This window comes from Euwallacea fornicatus, chromosome 2 (assembly GCF_040115645.1).
Source record: "Euwallacea fornicatus isolate EFF26 chromosome 2, ASM4011564v1, whole genome shotgun sequence".
Lineage (NCBI taxonomy): Eukaryota > Metazoa > Arthropoda > Insecta > Coleoptera > Curculionidae > Euwallacea > Euwallacea fornicatus.
The window spans coordinates 1,673,857-1,688,676 of NC_089542.1; the positions used below are offsets into that span (position 1 = coordinate 1,673,857).

At 38.6% G+C, this 14,820-nt stretch overlaps 5 protein-coding genes across 7 annotated transcripts; 1 reads left to right on the forward strand and 4 right to left on the reverse strand.

Moving 5' to 3' along the window:
- The first annotated feature begins 19 nt into the window (after positions 1–19).
- Positions 20–4,335, forward strand: twisted (Protein O-mannosyl-transferase 2). Of its 3 annotated transcripts, XM_066293140.1 has the most exons (12): positions 29–259; positions 313–396; positions 451–535; positions 583–796; positions 848–1,116; positions 2,519–2,625; positions 2,690–2,882; positions 2,944–3,385; positions 3,439–3,587; positions 3,639–3,789; positions 3,838–3,978; positions 4,035–4,335. In XM_066293140.1, the coding sequence occupies exons 1-12, from the start codon at positions 231–233 to the stop codon at positions 4,253–4,255; spliced, it is 2,085 nt and encodes a 694-aa protein (XP_066149237.1). In that variant the 5' UTR covers positions 29–230; the 3' UTR covers positions 4,256–4,335. The 3 variants fall into 3 exon arrangements, with proteins under 3 accessions (XP_066149255.1, XP_066149237.1, XP_066149246.1); XM_066293158.1 differs by lacking the exon at positions 4,035–4,335 and having other exon boundaries at positions 20–259; positions 3,848–3,978; XM_066293149.1 differs by lacking the exons at positions 29–259; positions 313–396 and having other exon boundaries at positions 593–796.
- Coq2 (ubiquinone biosynthesis protein COQ2, mitochondrial) lies at positions 1,122–2,388 on the reverse strand. Its single transcript, XM_066293167.1, has one exon. It carries the CDS (start codon positions 2,249–2,251, stop codon positions 1,160–1,162), a length of 1,092 nt encoding a protein of 363 aa, XP_066149264.1. The 5' UTR covers positions 2,252–2,388; the 3' UTR covers positions 1,122–1,159.
- A 142-nt stretch (positions 4,336–4,477) lies between the features above and the next one.
- Positions 4,478–8,031, reverse strand: LOC136346326 (DNA excision repair protein ERCC-6-like). Its single transcript, XM_066295399.1, has 2 exons — positions 7,822–8,031; positions 4,478–7,768 (listed from the first exon to the last, which is right to left on the reverse strand). Exons 1-2 carry the CDS (start codon positions 7,846–7,848, stop codon positions 5,003–5,005), a joined length of 2,793 nt encoding a protein of 930 aa, XP_066151496.1. The 5' UTR covers positions 7,849–8,031; the 3' UTR covers positions 4,478–5,002.
- A 663-nt stretch (positions 8,032–8,694) lies between these two features.
- Positions 8,695–10,822, reverse strand: DNApol-epsilon58 (DNA polymerase epsilon subunit 2). Its single transcript, XM_066296207.1, has 6 exons — positions 10,549–10,822; positions 9,811–10,485; positions 9,383–9,763; positions 9,146–9,329; positions 8,915–9,091; positions 8,695–8,855 (listed from the first exon to the last, which is right to left on the reverse strand). The coding sequence occupies exons 1-6, from the start codon at positions 10,620–10,622 to the stop codon at positions 8,757–8,759; spliced, it is 1,590 nt and encodes a 529-aa protein (XP_066152304.1). The 5' UTR covers positions 10,623–10,822; the 3' UTR covers positions 8,695–8,756.
- A 491-nt stretch (positions 10,823–11,313) lies between these two features.
- Positions 11,314–14,619, reverse strand: LOC136348084 (uncharacterized). Its single transcript, XM_066298651.1, has 5 exons — positions 14,413–14,619; positions 13,414–13,973; positions 12,498–13,006; positions 12,166–12,443; positions 11,314–12,037 (listed from the first exon to the last, which is right to left on the reverse strand). Exons 1-5 carry the CDS (start codon positions 14,617–14,619, stop codon positions 11,576–11,578), a joined length of 2,016 nt encoding a protein of 671 aa, XP_066154748.1. The 3' UTR covers positions 11,314–11,575.
- Between the last annotated feature and the right edge of the window lie 201 nt (positions 14,620–14,820).

Sequence of the window (14,820 nt, forward strand, 5' to 3'; positions counted from 1 at the left end):
AGAATTAGTTTTGGACATATCTAAATGTACCATAAGTGCTACGTAGCCAAATTTACATTTGTACCACCTATGTAGGTGTTGTGGTACCTGCCAAGGTCATTACTGTTTACGTAGCACTTTTCCCATAAATATTTTCCGTAAATCAAACTCAACTAAATTTCCCAATTTTTGAAGCAAAAAGTTTAATAACTAACATATTTCTTAAACTCCATGAACCAAAGCACAGAACGATGTCTGTAAAACCAATAAATAACAAAAAGTAAGCCCTAAAATTTTTACTTAAGGGATGACCTATTTGGCTTATAATTGTAGATTAAGCAATACATTATTCTGGCTAATTTGTGCCTTAGCAGCCTTAACTCGCTTTTACAAGATCCAAGAACCCGATCATGTGTGGTAAGAACCTCAAGAAACATGTAAGAATTTTAAAGTTTACATTATTTTTTTAAGTTGGGATGAGACACATTTCGGTAAAATGGGTAGCTGGTACATTAACCGAACCTTTTTTTTTGATGTACACCCCCCATTAGGAAAGGTATAAGAATAATTATTGTTTTAAAATAATAATGAAGTTTTTGGTAGATGCTTATAGGTCTGTCAGGATATTTAACTGGCTATGATGGCACTTTTGCTTTTGATAAACCTGGAGATAAATATGAGAACACAAGCTACATTGGGATGAGAGTTTTTTGTGCCTCTTTAGGGGCCTCAATAGTTCCTGTCACTTTTGCTATAGTGGATCAAATGACTAATAGCCCCACAGCTGCTCTTTTTTCATCATTATTAATCCTCTTTGGTATATGAACCAAGTACACAATTATTTTCAAATTTTTAATATTTATTTTAGATGTAGGTCTGATAACACTGACTCAATATATACTTCTTGACCCTGTGCTGTTGTGCTTTATGATGGGTTCTATTTTGGGGGCTATTAAGGTATCCTCTAATAGCTCAAAGGAGTTTTCCAAGAGGTGGTGGGGATGGCTGATTGTTACTGGAATAATGCTTGCCTGTTGTACCTCTGTAAAGTTTGTAGGACTTTTTGTGGTGTTGCTAGTGGGGCTGATAACAGTGATGGATTTATGGAATATTTTGGGAGACATGACTAAACCTGTGGTAAGTGTTTTCAACAAAATTTATTCAACAACTTGCACTTAAATCAATTTTTTGGTTTCTCTACTTTTACTGGTTTTAAATAATTCCCTAAAACTATACCACAAAACAATATAAAACCCACCCAGGTGTTTGAAATAAATTTTTTTGAACAATCTGCAGGATTATTAATGTTTAATGAGATAATTTGATAAGCAAGATGAGCGGCAACAAGAGTCGTAGCTCCATAATAGGGCCAAGTTTGACTATTAATTATCCCTAAATAAACCAAAGAGCTACCCATAATCATTGAAAATCCAGTTAACCAAACTTTAGTGTCTTCTTTGAATTTAATTGCAGTTGACTTAATGCCAACCTTTAAGTCATCTTCTCGATCTTGATGGGCATAAATTGTGTCATATATTATAGTCCAACAAATCCCAGCACAATATAATGGCAAACATATGGATAGGTCTATATATCCTTGCACCGCACTAAACCCCAGGAGAGTTCCCCAATTGAAAGTTAATCCAAGCACTAACTGGGGCCAGTAAGTAAAACGTTTCATAAGTGGGTAGGAAATTATTAATCCTAAAGAGCTAGCTCCTAATGCCAAACTGTACCAATTGAGCTGCATTAAAACAGCCAAACCCATGCTCAATTGGGCCCCCAAAAACATTAAAGCCTGCTTCATAGACACAACTCCAGTAACTAACGGTCGGTCCTTAGTTCTTACAACTTTAGCATCAATGTCACGGTCCCACATGTCATTTATTGTACATCCAGCCCCTCTCATTATCACAGCTCCTGTTCCAAATAGAGCGAGGAGATAGAGATCAGGGAGGCATCCTGGGGTAGCGGCAGAGGCTATGCCCCAGCCGCAAGGCCAGAAAAGAAGCCAAGAACCTGCAGGTCTATCAAGTCGCATGAGTTTTAAGTAGGGTTGAACGTTCTTTGGAGAGTTATTTACAAGTCTGCTGGCAAGTGTTTCTTTGGGGGTTGCCAGTTGAACAGCCGGGGCGGTGCATTTGAGAGGAAAGTGATTGACAAATTGATAATTTGAGGTCCCCAAAAGAGGACTTATAACCTCATATTTGGCCGCGGTCAGGTTCCAAGGCGATAGCTGTTTGATATGTCTTAAAGAACGTATACAGAACATTCTGATGGATAAGCGAAGCTTTTACTTGGCATTTTGCCTGCAAGAAATTCGACTGAATGGCATTTTACGTATTTTCTTTTAAAACGATGGATCACTACATGACCGCTAGGCAATTTAATTTCTTATTTGACAGTGATGTTTGATGTCATTTAAATGATTACTGACATTGAAATCTACAGCCATGTGAGCAGTTTGTAAATGACGTCACACATATTAGTCTTGTTGGTTATGGTGGTATTTTTCATTTTTTTTATATTATTATTTTAGAGCGATACGGTGAAGCATCTATTCGCTAGAGCACTATGTCTGATCTTACTCCCTTTATGTCTCTACACCATTTTCTTTTACATTCATTTAAAGGTGCTTAATAGAAGGTGCGTTCATTCCCTCTGCCTCTCACAATAAAGTATATTTTGTCATTTTTGTTTTATCGTATAGTGGAAACGGTGACGGATTCTACAGCTCAGCATTTCAGTCACAATTAATAGGCAACAGCCTTTACAACGCCAGCATGCCCCATCAAGTTGCATATGGCGCTATAGTAACTTTAAAAAACCACCGGACTGGTGGCGGGTACTTGCATTCACACTTCCACTTATATCCTGAAGGTATAGGAGCAAGACAGCAACAGGTTATTACCATATCTACCATCCAAAAAGTCAGGATTGCCCTCAGTTACTAATTAACCACAGATCACAACGTATACCCACAAGGACGACAACAACAAGTGGTTGTTTAAAAAATACAACAGCGACGACGTAGAGGGAGTGGAGGTGTTACGTAGCGGTGATTTGATTCGATTAGAACATGTAGCAACACGCAGAAACTTGCATTCGCACAAAGAACAAGCTCCTGTGACGAAGAAGCACTATCAGGTGACCGGCTACGGTGAGAATGGCACTGGAGACGCCAATGACGTTTGGCGGATTTTGGTCAAGGGGGCCAAAGAAGGCGTTGAAGTGACGGCCGTCACCAGTCAGCTTAAGTTCGTGCACTACCTCCAATCATGCGTACTGACCACCAGCGGTAAGCAGCTACCCAAATGGGCGTATGAGCAGCAGGAGGTATCATGCAACCCTAACATTCGAGACAACGGCGCCCTTTGGAACGTCGAAGAGAACATATTTGATAAGCGTATGTTTTAATTAGACGTTATAGGGCGCTTTATATTTTTTTATATAACACAGTCCCCAGCGTGAACTTTGAGGTCTATGCCCCGAATTTCTTGGAGCGATTCCTGGAATCGCACGCAGTAATGTTTCAAGGCAATGCGGGACTGAAGCCCAAAGAGGGAGAAGTGACTTCAAGGCCATGGCAATGGCCTATCAACTACAGGGTGAACTCTATTATGCCTTTACACGTTTGATTTAACTTAATAAAGGTTTAGGGACAATTTTTTTCAGGCTCTCAATACCGCATCTACCTGCTAGGAAACCCGGTAATATGGTGGGGCAACTTGGCGGTTATAGCACTCTTTTTAGGAGTGTTTTTGGTGAATTGCGTAAAGCTGCAGCGAGGCTACATTCCATCCCTCTCAGGTTAATTATTATACTAAATCCTTTTTTTTATGATAAAAATTTCCATAGACCCTCACAGGCAAAAGTTGAAGGCCTGTGCTTGGCTCTTCGTGGGGTGGTTGCTACACTATGTTCCCTTCTGGGCCATGGGGCGTGTTCTCTATTTCCACCACTACTTCCCTGCTTTGCTCTTTAGTTCAATGTTGACGGGTTTGTTTTTTTTTTGTATGTTACTTTTCTTTATTCTAAGAGGAAGAGTTTTCTAGGCATCTTCGTGGATTATCTTCTGGAGGAGATTCCAAAGTTCTTCAGTGATAGCAGAGTGGCCAACACTGTGTACCACACGATAGTGGGGATAGTTTTGTCGGTGATTCTTTATAGTTTCTACTTGTTCGCCCCCTTAGCTTATGGTATGAGCGGACCTTCGGCTAGTGAGGCCAACTCCACAATGCACGGACTTAAGTGGATGGACACGTGGGAATTCTAAGCCGAAAATCTAAGATAATATCGAATATAGATTTTTTATTTTTGTACCGTTTATTAATATTAAATATGCTTTGATAATAATTTTTCGTTGATTAATTTAAATTTCGGCAATGCGCGATCAATGTGGTGCGTGAGATTCAATCAGTGTCTTCAGTGGCAGACATTCAGCAAGTACTTTTAACTTTTTTTAAAATTAGAACTTAGGTGAAAATAATAAAAAGAGCAGAATAAAAAATATTCTTATATTATATGTTCTTGACAATAGGCTGAACGAACTGCTCGGCCTTCACAACTGAGACAACTTCCGTTTATCACATTATTGCACTAACTTAGATAGAAATGACCGCCGTTCTACCCAGCCACATAGGGCATGATCTCACCAAAAACCCATCTTCCATCATAACAAGGAATGCTTTCATTATTATCTTTCCCCGTGCACCATTTTCTCTTTTACTTCGCTTTATACAATGTAGGTTTAATGGCGTCTACATCAATTGGTCTTAAAAAAATATTTCAGTAACCGATATATGCCCCATTCAGCCAATGCCGACAAGCGTAACACTTTTGACTACAATCCTGCATCCAATACAATGTGCAACGTTTTGTAGCATGGAAGTGTAACCGCAGCGACAACCATTCAGAATTTGTGGAACTTCTTTCAATTCTTTATTACTATTATTTATTTTCAGACCCCACAATTATATACACTAGAATCATTTCACAAAAATACAAAGAATGTTTACCAGTATCACCACTTCCAGGCTTTGAGCCTCGACTTCTTCAAGGCTTCCAGGGCCTTCATCGCTTTCTCATCGGCGTAACTGCGATCCCTCAAGCTGTGCGGTTTATTCCCACTATTCAAAACCGATTCATGCTCCAGAGCTCCCGAAACTCCTTTTTTCGAAAACAAATGCTCTAGGATGTAGTTGTCTTGGGTATTACCACTTTTCAATGAGGAAGGTTTCCTAACTTCCCTTTTAACCAAACCCTCTACTTCTTCCCCATCAACTAACCCGGAAGTGTCTACGTGATGAGAGGTCTTTGCAAGTTTAGCAGATTTATTATTAGTTTCTGGCACAGAATGAAGCTTTCGTTTTAGAATTTTAATGTCTTTTTGTTTAATTTCCTTTGATATCATTTTACGATATAAAATGGCAGTGTTGGAGCCACGATCTAAAGCTTCAGCAAAGCTTGCTCTAGTCTCTTGGCCATCCAGTTTATTGCTGGAATCGTCCTCACAATTGGCTACTTTAAGTTTGTTGTATTTAATGATTTGCTGTGGACTTAGAGTTTTAAGCTTTTGTCTCTCTTTAAGTTTTGCCATTCGTTCCTCTTCTAATTCTTCCCTATAAGGATCTTTTTGCGGTTGAGCTGCAGCGATGCTTTTGGAAATTCTCTGCGCTAGCTCTTTCATCGCCTTAATCTTATCCTCACTAAATTCAACCTCACTAGATTTGCTTTTCTCTTTAATTTTCTCCTGAAGTTTTACTCGTGAATCGCGGAATATGTTTGTGGTTTCTGGATGTGCCTCTGGAGAATCAGGCAGGGAAAATAAGTCGAATAAATCTGAGGATTTGAAGAATTTATTGGTAGCTGGGTCTATAAGGACTTTATTGCTCAGCAATTGTTTCCACACTTGTCTCTGATAGATTTTCTCCTCCACTGTACCAGCGCAGAGTAACCGATAAACAATTACAGATTTTCTCTGACCGATTCTCCAAGCCCTTTCCCTGGCCTGCGAGTCTGTGGCGGGATTCCAGTCAGGATCGTAAATAATCACACGATTAGCTCCTATGAGGTTCACCCCAAGGCCTCCCACTCGCGTTGTGAGCAAAAATAGATCAAAGCTGGAGTCTTGATTGAACTTTTCAATTAAACCTTGCCGAGATCTCACGCTAGTGGTTCCATCCATTTTCAGGTACTTATATCCATGGGAATTAAGAAATTGCTCGAAAATCCTCATCATTAATCTTCCCTGAGAGAACAGCAGGGCTCGATGGCCTTGCTTCTTCCAAATCTTTAATAAAGCTGAAACCACTATCATCTTTCCAGACTTCTTATAGTAATTATAAGACGAGTCTTCAACTGAATCTTCGTCTCTAAATAAATCAGGATGATTGCAAATTTTTCTTAAAGATGTAACAGCCATTAATATATTTGCTTTTATGAAGTTATCACTGCGAAAACTTTTAATTCCTTTACCCAAAATATTGTTGACCTGCTCACTAATCAAATAATCCTTATATAGCAGCCTCTGCTGCTCTGTGAGCGAGCAAAAGAGCACCTGCTCACTTTTATTGGGCAGCTGAATGTCCTCCTTCACCTCATTCTTCATTCTCCTTAACAGAAAAGGAGAAATCACATTTTTTAATGTTGAAGCAACAGAGAGAGCTGTTGCTTCTTGCATAGGGCTTGCATTGGCAAAACCCCCTTGCAAAATTGGTTGAGAAAAATGCTCAGTAAATGTAGGTAAATTTCCTAACATTCCTGGATTGGTAAAATCAAATAGACTCCACAATTCAGTGAGATTGTTTTGCATTGGGCTTCCAGTGAGCATTATTCGATGAGGAGTTCGAATTTCCTTTACTGCAATTGTAGCTTTAGCTGAAGGATTGCGAATTTTATGCCCTTCATCAAGCACTAAATAGTGCCAATGATGCTCACAAATATTCCCTTTATATTTCAAAATACCTGCATATGTTGTTACTAGTATACCTCTGTTTTCGTTGATGGATTTAATCAGTTTGGCTTTTGGCCCTTGATGGCTTCCCGATTGATGTAACACTGCCACCCGAAACTCTGGGGCCCACTCATGAAAATGTTTTACCCATTGCTGCACCACTGTAGCTGGACACACAATTATTGAAGCCCCCACTCCTCTATAATGTCCAAACTTCGATATTACTCCACTGTATTGAAGACCAAGGAGGAATACTATTATCTGAACAGTTTTTCCCAGTCCCATTTCATCTCCAAGAAGCCCACCATTTGTTCTTTGATGCAGCTCCCACAGCCAATAAACACCCTCCTTTTGGTACTCATACAGCCTCTCCCAGGCTGCTAATGGTACCTTAAGGCCCCCTTTAAGCTTCTTGAAATCTTTTTTATCTATATCCTGCTCCAAGGTTTGCAGTTCTTGTTCAAGCCATTTATAATAATTATTAAGACGATCCTTATAGTTAGCTTCAACTGCATCATCAGTTATGTTTCGAAGAGACACTTTTTTCTTTACTTTTTGTTTCTTCCGTTCAGGCTTTTTGACTTCTTCTTCGCTTGGTATATAATCACTTTCACTATTTTCAACAACACTGTTATCTTCCGAATCTTCTTCAATAGCTGTGGATGAAGTTGAGGGGACATATTGTATTACTATTTCATTTTCTATAGGAGTCGTCAGAGCTTTGTTTTTTTCTTCTACTAAAATCTCAAGTTCTTTCAGTGCTTGGTCTTCAAGGACCTCCTGAGTGGTGCTCCAGATGTGAATGCCTTCTGATGTGAGGGTTTGCAGGTCCTCCTGTGAAAGGAATTTTAAAGCTTAGTGGGATTTTGTTTGGGGTGTTTCTTTACCTGATTGGTATTATCTGTTGACTCCATTTCTTGCTGTTTTTACTGTTCGTTGAGATTGATCATTTAGTTCATGATAAATTACGTTTTGGGGTCATCTCTTTATGTTTGTGGTCGTTCATTTTAAAATATTTTAAAAAATGAATACAATTAAATAAATTGGCGCCTGCAATTGTTAGGATTCCTCTCTTTTTTCTATTTAGCAGTTGTTAAATTAATAATAATTGGAAATATGGCATCATAACAACCTAGACATGATTTGAAATCTGGCAACAGTCGTATTAGATCGGTTAGTATTGCGATTTAATTTAAACTTATAATTTGTGAAATTTATCTACTAACGTTTATATGTATTAACGTTGTTCGTTGTGGAGAACCCAGCATTAGACTTTTCTGAATTGGAGATTTGAACTAGCATAATGAACTATTAAAGTATATCTGCCTGCATACTGAATGAATTATTAATGGAACTTAGAGTATTAAGATTAAGGATACTTCTGGACCCAATAGCCACTAAATAAGTTCAAGTTTTTTATTTGTTGAATAAAAACCTCTGAAAATTGCTTAGTCATTTAAAATCAATACTTATATAGAAATAAATTAATTCGGTTTGAATCTTTATATTAATAAGTAAAAATAGTTTTAAATTTGGGTAACCAAATATGGAGGGTTCTGAAAAAACATACGTCGTTTCATTACATAATCGCGAACGTGGATGTTTATACTCAGTGAAAACTTGGAAATAATGTAATTTCAGGTAATATAGTCGATTTTTTATGCCCTATATTTATGACCTGTACTGAAATTATCTTCTTTAAAGCAATACTTAAGATATTACTTAGAAATAAACGACATTGAATCAACGTACTTCAACAGTTCGATTAATCAATAAAACTTTAATTTTTTGACTCAGAAACACATATATTTGATTTAAAATTCTATCCTGCAACATCAACAGCGCAATCCTGTACTGCATCCTCAACTTCATTGGCCGGAAAGTACATCTTAAAGCTGAAATCCCCGGCACAAAATTGGCCCTAAAAACGAACCCCATTCTAAAGTTAAAACTTGCCATTAGATATAAACAACTACATACAGGGTTCATGACAATACAGTTTTTATAGTGGTCCTTGTACGCTTCTGATTTATCCCCAATTACCACTAAATCAGGTAAAGGATAAAGGGACATGCAATAATCGAAATCCCAATGCACGTTTAGGGCGTTGAGACTTAATGGTGTTAAATGACCCTGTCCTACTATAGTTTTTGTAACCTGGAAAGTGCGTTTCTTGAATGGTGTGCAGAGAAAAATTTAAAGTTACAGTACGCATTTTGGAATGTCTTCTTGGCGAGGTTTATGCAGAGAACCTTGCAAGAGCTTCGCGACAATATCTGCCCTAAAGACTACGATTTCTTTGGTACAATATTGAATCCTGCATGGATTTGTCGCGAAGATCGCGTTTGGTACTGTGCGCTCTATGTCTTCAGTCACACATTTTGGCAATTCAAACCTTCAATTAACACCCATTTTTATACTTAAAACCTCTCATCTCATATAACCCACCTAGGAACAATATGGGGAGTACAAGGGTCTGCCAATCCTGGTACAAAAATGAACTTGCTTTGTTCAGCCAATATGTCATACTTCTCAATCAATTCTCCAAGTCTTTTAAAGTGCTTTTTGAGGTCGTTGAAAATCTCCATTCCATGGGATTCAGACATGAAATTACCCATGAAAACAAAAGCAACTGGTGGGGAGAATTGTTCCATTTGCTCAAAGAGCTTTTCTAACTTGCTGAAAGTCTGTGAATGATCCAGCCAAACATCTGACAGAAAAACAAACATTCCTCCTGGGTTTTCTTGAAGGTGCTTTTTCAGTCTTTTGGAGTCTTTCAAGGAGAGTAAAGAGGGCCCTCCGAAGTAATTGAGGTTCCCAAAAGTGAATCTAATTTCTGTCAATAAGGAAAGTTTTACCTGGAATTTTTTACTTACCTAGAATCAATGTAATCTTCCCCAGTGGGCATAATCATGGTAGAAACATGCAAAACCTTGTCCTCATAATAACCATTTACCAGCACTATACAGTTTTCCACAAAAAAACCAGGATGGTACTTGGCATGCACCAGATCCAGCTGCACAATACCGGTGGGGTCTTCAAGCACATACTTACCATCAGTCACTTGTAATAAAGCCCCCAATACAAGGGTTCTTTCCAATGTCACTTCAGACAGAGTGAGTAAGTAATCAACCGTTTGTAAACTCAAGTGATGCTGCTCTTCTTTCAGTAGAGTATGGGCAACAACTCGTTGGATTCTTTGTAAAACTTTTGAATACCTTTCCAGAAACATTTTTGATTTGACTTCAGGCTCAGCTAAAAGGACACTCTTTTGTGGATCTGGTAGATAGATCTTTCGATCTTGGTTATAATATAATTTGGGAAAATCAAAGGCGTTGATGACATTGCATATGGTTTCATTGTGATCATAACCAGAATGCAAGCACACCTCCAAAGCTCGGTTTATGTGCTCCTGCTCAATGCTGTGGCCTGCTTGACATTGAGTTTCGAGTGTCGAACAAATGTTTCTCACAGTTTCTTCGAAAATTTCGTTTGAAGCCAAGTCTACATGGGCTTCCATGAACTTATCCACAAGCTGGGAACAAAATTCGCTGAAAATGCAATATAAATATGTTGATTGATGATCTGGGGTTTAGAAAAAGGTACAAAATTACCGTCGAATATTAAACCCGCTAAGTTTGAGATCATTTTGTAACTTCTTTTTGATTTTTTCCTTGGTGTTATCCATAATTTTGTATACCAAATCATAACCTCAGATTTTTTAAATAAAGAATTTGGCGCTGAATTTAACTTCACTCTTCTGTCTATGAAAATATTTGTCTTTTACAATTTTTCAAATGAAAAAAAAAACATTATTGCATATAATAAATATTTTCGCTAGATTTGATGAATTTCGACATTAACCCGAATATTTTAAAATTTAGCGAATTTGCGTAATATATATTTCAGATTAAAAAAAAATAGGATACTTATGAATATTGTATTGAAATTTACAAAATTTACTGTGATTAAACGTCACTACCGATCGACCCATTATCACTGTTGCCACATTTTAGTTTATGCTGACTTAATGTCAACGTTTATAACATTGAATCAGCTGTTTTTGACACTCATATAAGTCATACCAAGTGATGTTAGCGAAGCAATCTCAATGTATTACATTGGGATGAGAATGGGGGGTCAATACACTATTTTAGTGTAAATTTCTATTGTACTTGAATCAAATTACTTCCGTTTTGTAAGTTTAAACTTTTCATAATATATCTATTGTCTTTGATACTATTTGACCAAATTATGAATTAAATCGGGCAGCTAAATAATAGAGAAAAAGTGTTTTTTAAATTCCCAGAGTTTTTCGTGGCAAAATTAACAGCTGTGATATTAGCAGGCACGAGGTTTAATAAAATAATTAAAACATACAACATTAAGAAACTTTTATTCAACAAATACACTAATTTATATGCGGTTCACCAACCTCAATTACACGCAGAATCAACAGTTAAGTCTAAATCCCAGAAGAATTCCATGAAGAAACCATAGTCAGTTCACTTTTAATCGTCCTAGGACATCAAAGTCACATGATTCGCGATAGACACTTAAAGGGCAAAAAAACACCATAAAAAAAATTTTAAAACACTTATTGTTCCTGCTATATACAACCATATTTTCATTGATAGCTTCTCAACTATCATCTCCGAAATTAATAACCTTCCGAATGCGTTCAATCTTATTCTCAAGTAGGGGCTGTTTGGAGGGCTGTTGCTCCGTTCGGCGCTTTTCCCAGCTCTCTAGTGTGTTTCCGCGCGTCTGAAACACGTTCTCCTTGTCCCCCGAAGGTGCCCTCATCTCTGCAGGAGGCACATAGCCCTGGGGGCGCTGCACCTTCGCCTTATTCCGCAAGTACTCGTGAACAATCTCATCCGGCGTTTTGCCTTTAATCACACTAATCACATGGTAGCGCGCAATGCGGTGCATACGCTCTGAAGTGCCCCCCTCAGACTTCGCTCCACCACTGGCTACCATTTGACTAATGAAAAACCGGCGAGTTACGCGGGCCAACACCGAAGCGAATACTTTCCACTGCGGGTGTGAGTTTGTGATGTTCTGGCTCTGCAGGGCTCCGCTGACGGCCCAAAGAAGTTTCTAAAATTATGAAATTCATTTTATTATCGTTTGTTAAATTATTTTTTTATATATTGTATGTATAATAAAATATGTAGATACATAAACATATTAGTAAAAGTTTTATTATAACAAAAGAAAGATTATACCTTCTTGTGCTGTTCACTAAGTTCGTTTTGTTTGTTGAGGGAGATGTTGAGTTCGCTTTGAGTGCGCGGCATAGGTTTACTGATACTAGAAGACGCCGGTTTCACGTCCATGGACATGCTCCTGGCAAATTTGGATGGCTGCCCCATTTCATCAGATTCTCTGCGTTTGCGTTTCTTTTCAAAACCGAATCGCAGCTTCACGGGTGACTTTCTTCCTTTAGACGGAGAAGCAAACAATGCTCTACGCAACCGTGGCTTCTCCTCCGAAGTCTTATCTGCTATAACGCAATTACAACAATATGAAACACCATTTAGTTTAACTTCCAACTAACCTGAACCATAAAAAAGACTAGAACTATCACGGGGTGGGCTCTTAAAGAGGGCTCTCCTTGGTTCCGACTTTTCAATTTCCCCTGTCAATTTTCGGAACCTCAAAGCTAGTTTTTTCTTAGCAGAACTCGACGGAGTTCTTGTTTTAACTTTCGGGCTTTTATTGGGTGTCTTCCTTGGAGTTTTCCTAGGGCTTTTGCGTCGATTCATTAGATCAATTTTCTTGGCATCTACCAATATTTGCCGCGCTCTGGACCCTGCTAGAGAGGAGGCGCTAACTTGAAGACTAGCGCTTGAGAAGGTGATGCGTCGCCGAGCCAAATGGCTCAATCTGCGACCAGGAGATTTGGCTCCTCCCCAGCGGGGTTTTGAGGTTTTGCGTTTCGAGGGACTGCCCGCTGGTTGAGTCTCGAAAACTGTGCATGTCGACTGGGTTTCTGCGCCCACGAATCGCTTTTGGTATTTATCACAAAGGTCCATGATTTCTTCAGAACTTTTGCTACAGTTGTAACTGAAATGGTAATGGATAATTAAGAATTTTATACCTAGATAATCACATAGTAATGGGTGGTGTAATTTGACTTTAATGAGTTATTGAGTACTAATTTGTAACATACTATTTATTATGTTAACAAGATACTTAAAAGAACTGAAATGAAGGAAACAATTCCATAGCCAGGCCTTTCAGAGATATTAAAAATAGTGCTCCCAGTAAGTGGGGTTGGAAAGACAATAGCCACCTGAATGGTATTAAAGATATGTTCTACATCATGATTATAAATCCAGCTTTGCAGTTTCTTTATATATGCAAGTTGTAAGATATAATCCATAAGAAGTGTTATTAAAATTCCATATGGTATTTTGGAAATAATTGAAACACATTTCAATAGCAAATTAAATATAAATATATATACTTACTGCAATCCATGGCATCGCAAATCTAAAACCTCAGGCCACTGCGACTTACGTGCCTCTTCTAAGTCCACACTGAGCAGCACCGAGTTTCCTCCACTATCTCCACTGCAATTCAAAACTTCTTCTTTTCTGTCCTTTTTCTCTGGATCACTCTTCCAAAACCAAAAGTTCTTATTTTCCTCCAGCTTATGCATTATGTCTCCCAGAGTTATGCGTAAAACTGTAACACTTGGAGGTGGCAATACTCCACTCATGCCCTTGTTAATTCTCTTAAGCAGCCTCTGATCAAGTTTCTCTCCAGGTTTCTCTTTAATTTTAGTATGTATGCAGGGAGGTTTTTGGAGGTTGTCTTGATTGTCAAAATAAGTTGTGTTGTTGTTTAAAGGTAAATCTTCGTCATTGAAAATGTCAGGACTGATGTTAGAGTCAATGGGATTTGGGGGCTGTTTTTCTGGGGTCATGCTGGGGTACTTGCGCTTGACTGAGTAATTTTCCTGGTCTGATTTCCAGAAGACTAAAGTTAAGCGCTTATTAGGTTTAGGTTGTGGCGGAGCAACTGTCACCTGTCAGGCTTGACAATGTGACGTACCCTAGGGTGACCCTTCGGTTCCCTAGGTACTCCAGAACCTGGTGAAAAAATCTTCCCCTAGCACTTCCGGCAGGTCATTCTAGAACAACTGCCGGAAGAAAAAAAAAAAGCCTGGATTAACCTGCACCTGCGCGGCCCCCTTTTTTCTGAGTTTTTATAGCAGGGGATCTGGGAAGACTATAAAAAGGAAACGTTGTAATTCTCAAGGGCAGACACGGCGAGATAGGTTTTAAGTATCGTGCGAGATTTATTGTCTTCTTTCTTCACAATCATATTTGCGAGCTAATTTGTACAATATTTACATATTTACACAAATGCTTAGTCTATTCCTACAACCTCCGTAAACGCAAGTCGGGTAGTGAAAGTGCCTAACTAGCAAACCTCCGACAAGGTGATGAAATGCTTTTACTAACTTTTGATGGAGGCATTTGGTTTTCAGAGATTGGAAGGGCTAAATTCTGACATTCAGAAGTTTCTTGAGAACTTATGCTTGTACTACTGCTGGAAGCCCTTTGTAAGGAACATTGATAATAGGTACAAATGTTTCTGTTTGCAATAATTTGGACCACAAAACTATCCTCTAAAGACTTGTCACTTTCTGACCCAGTGATAGTCTGCATGTTTGTGCTGTGGCGGAGCCAGCAGCGCGATAAGCTGTCATCTATCAGGCTATGACAGTGCGATATGCCCTAGGGCGATCTTTTGGTTCCTTAGGTTATTCGAACAGCCGGTAGAAAACTTTCCCGCAGAATTTCCGGCAGGACCGGCCGGAGGGATATAAAAGTCTGTTGGTCAACCACCAAGCTCTCTCTCTCTCTCTC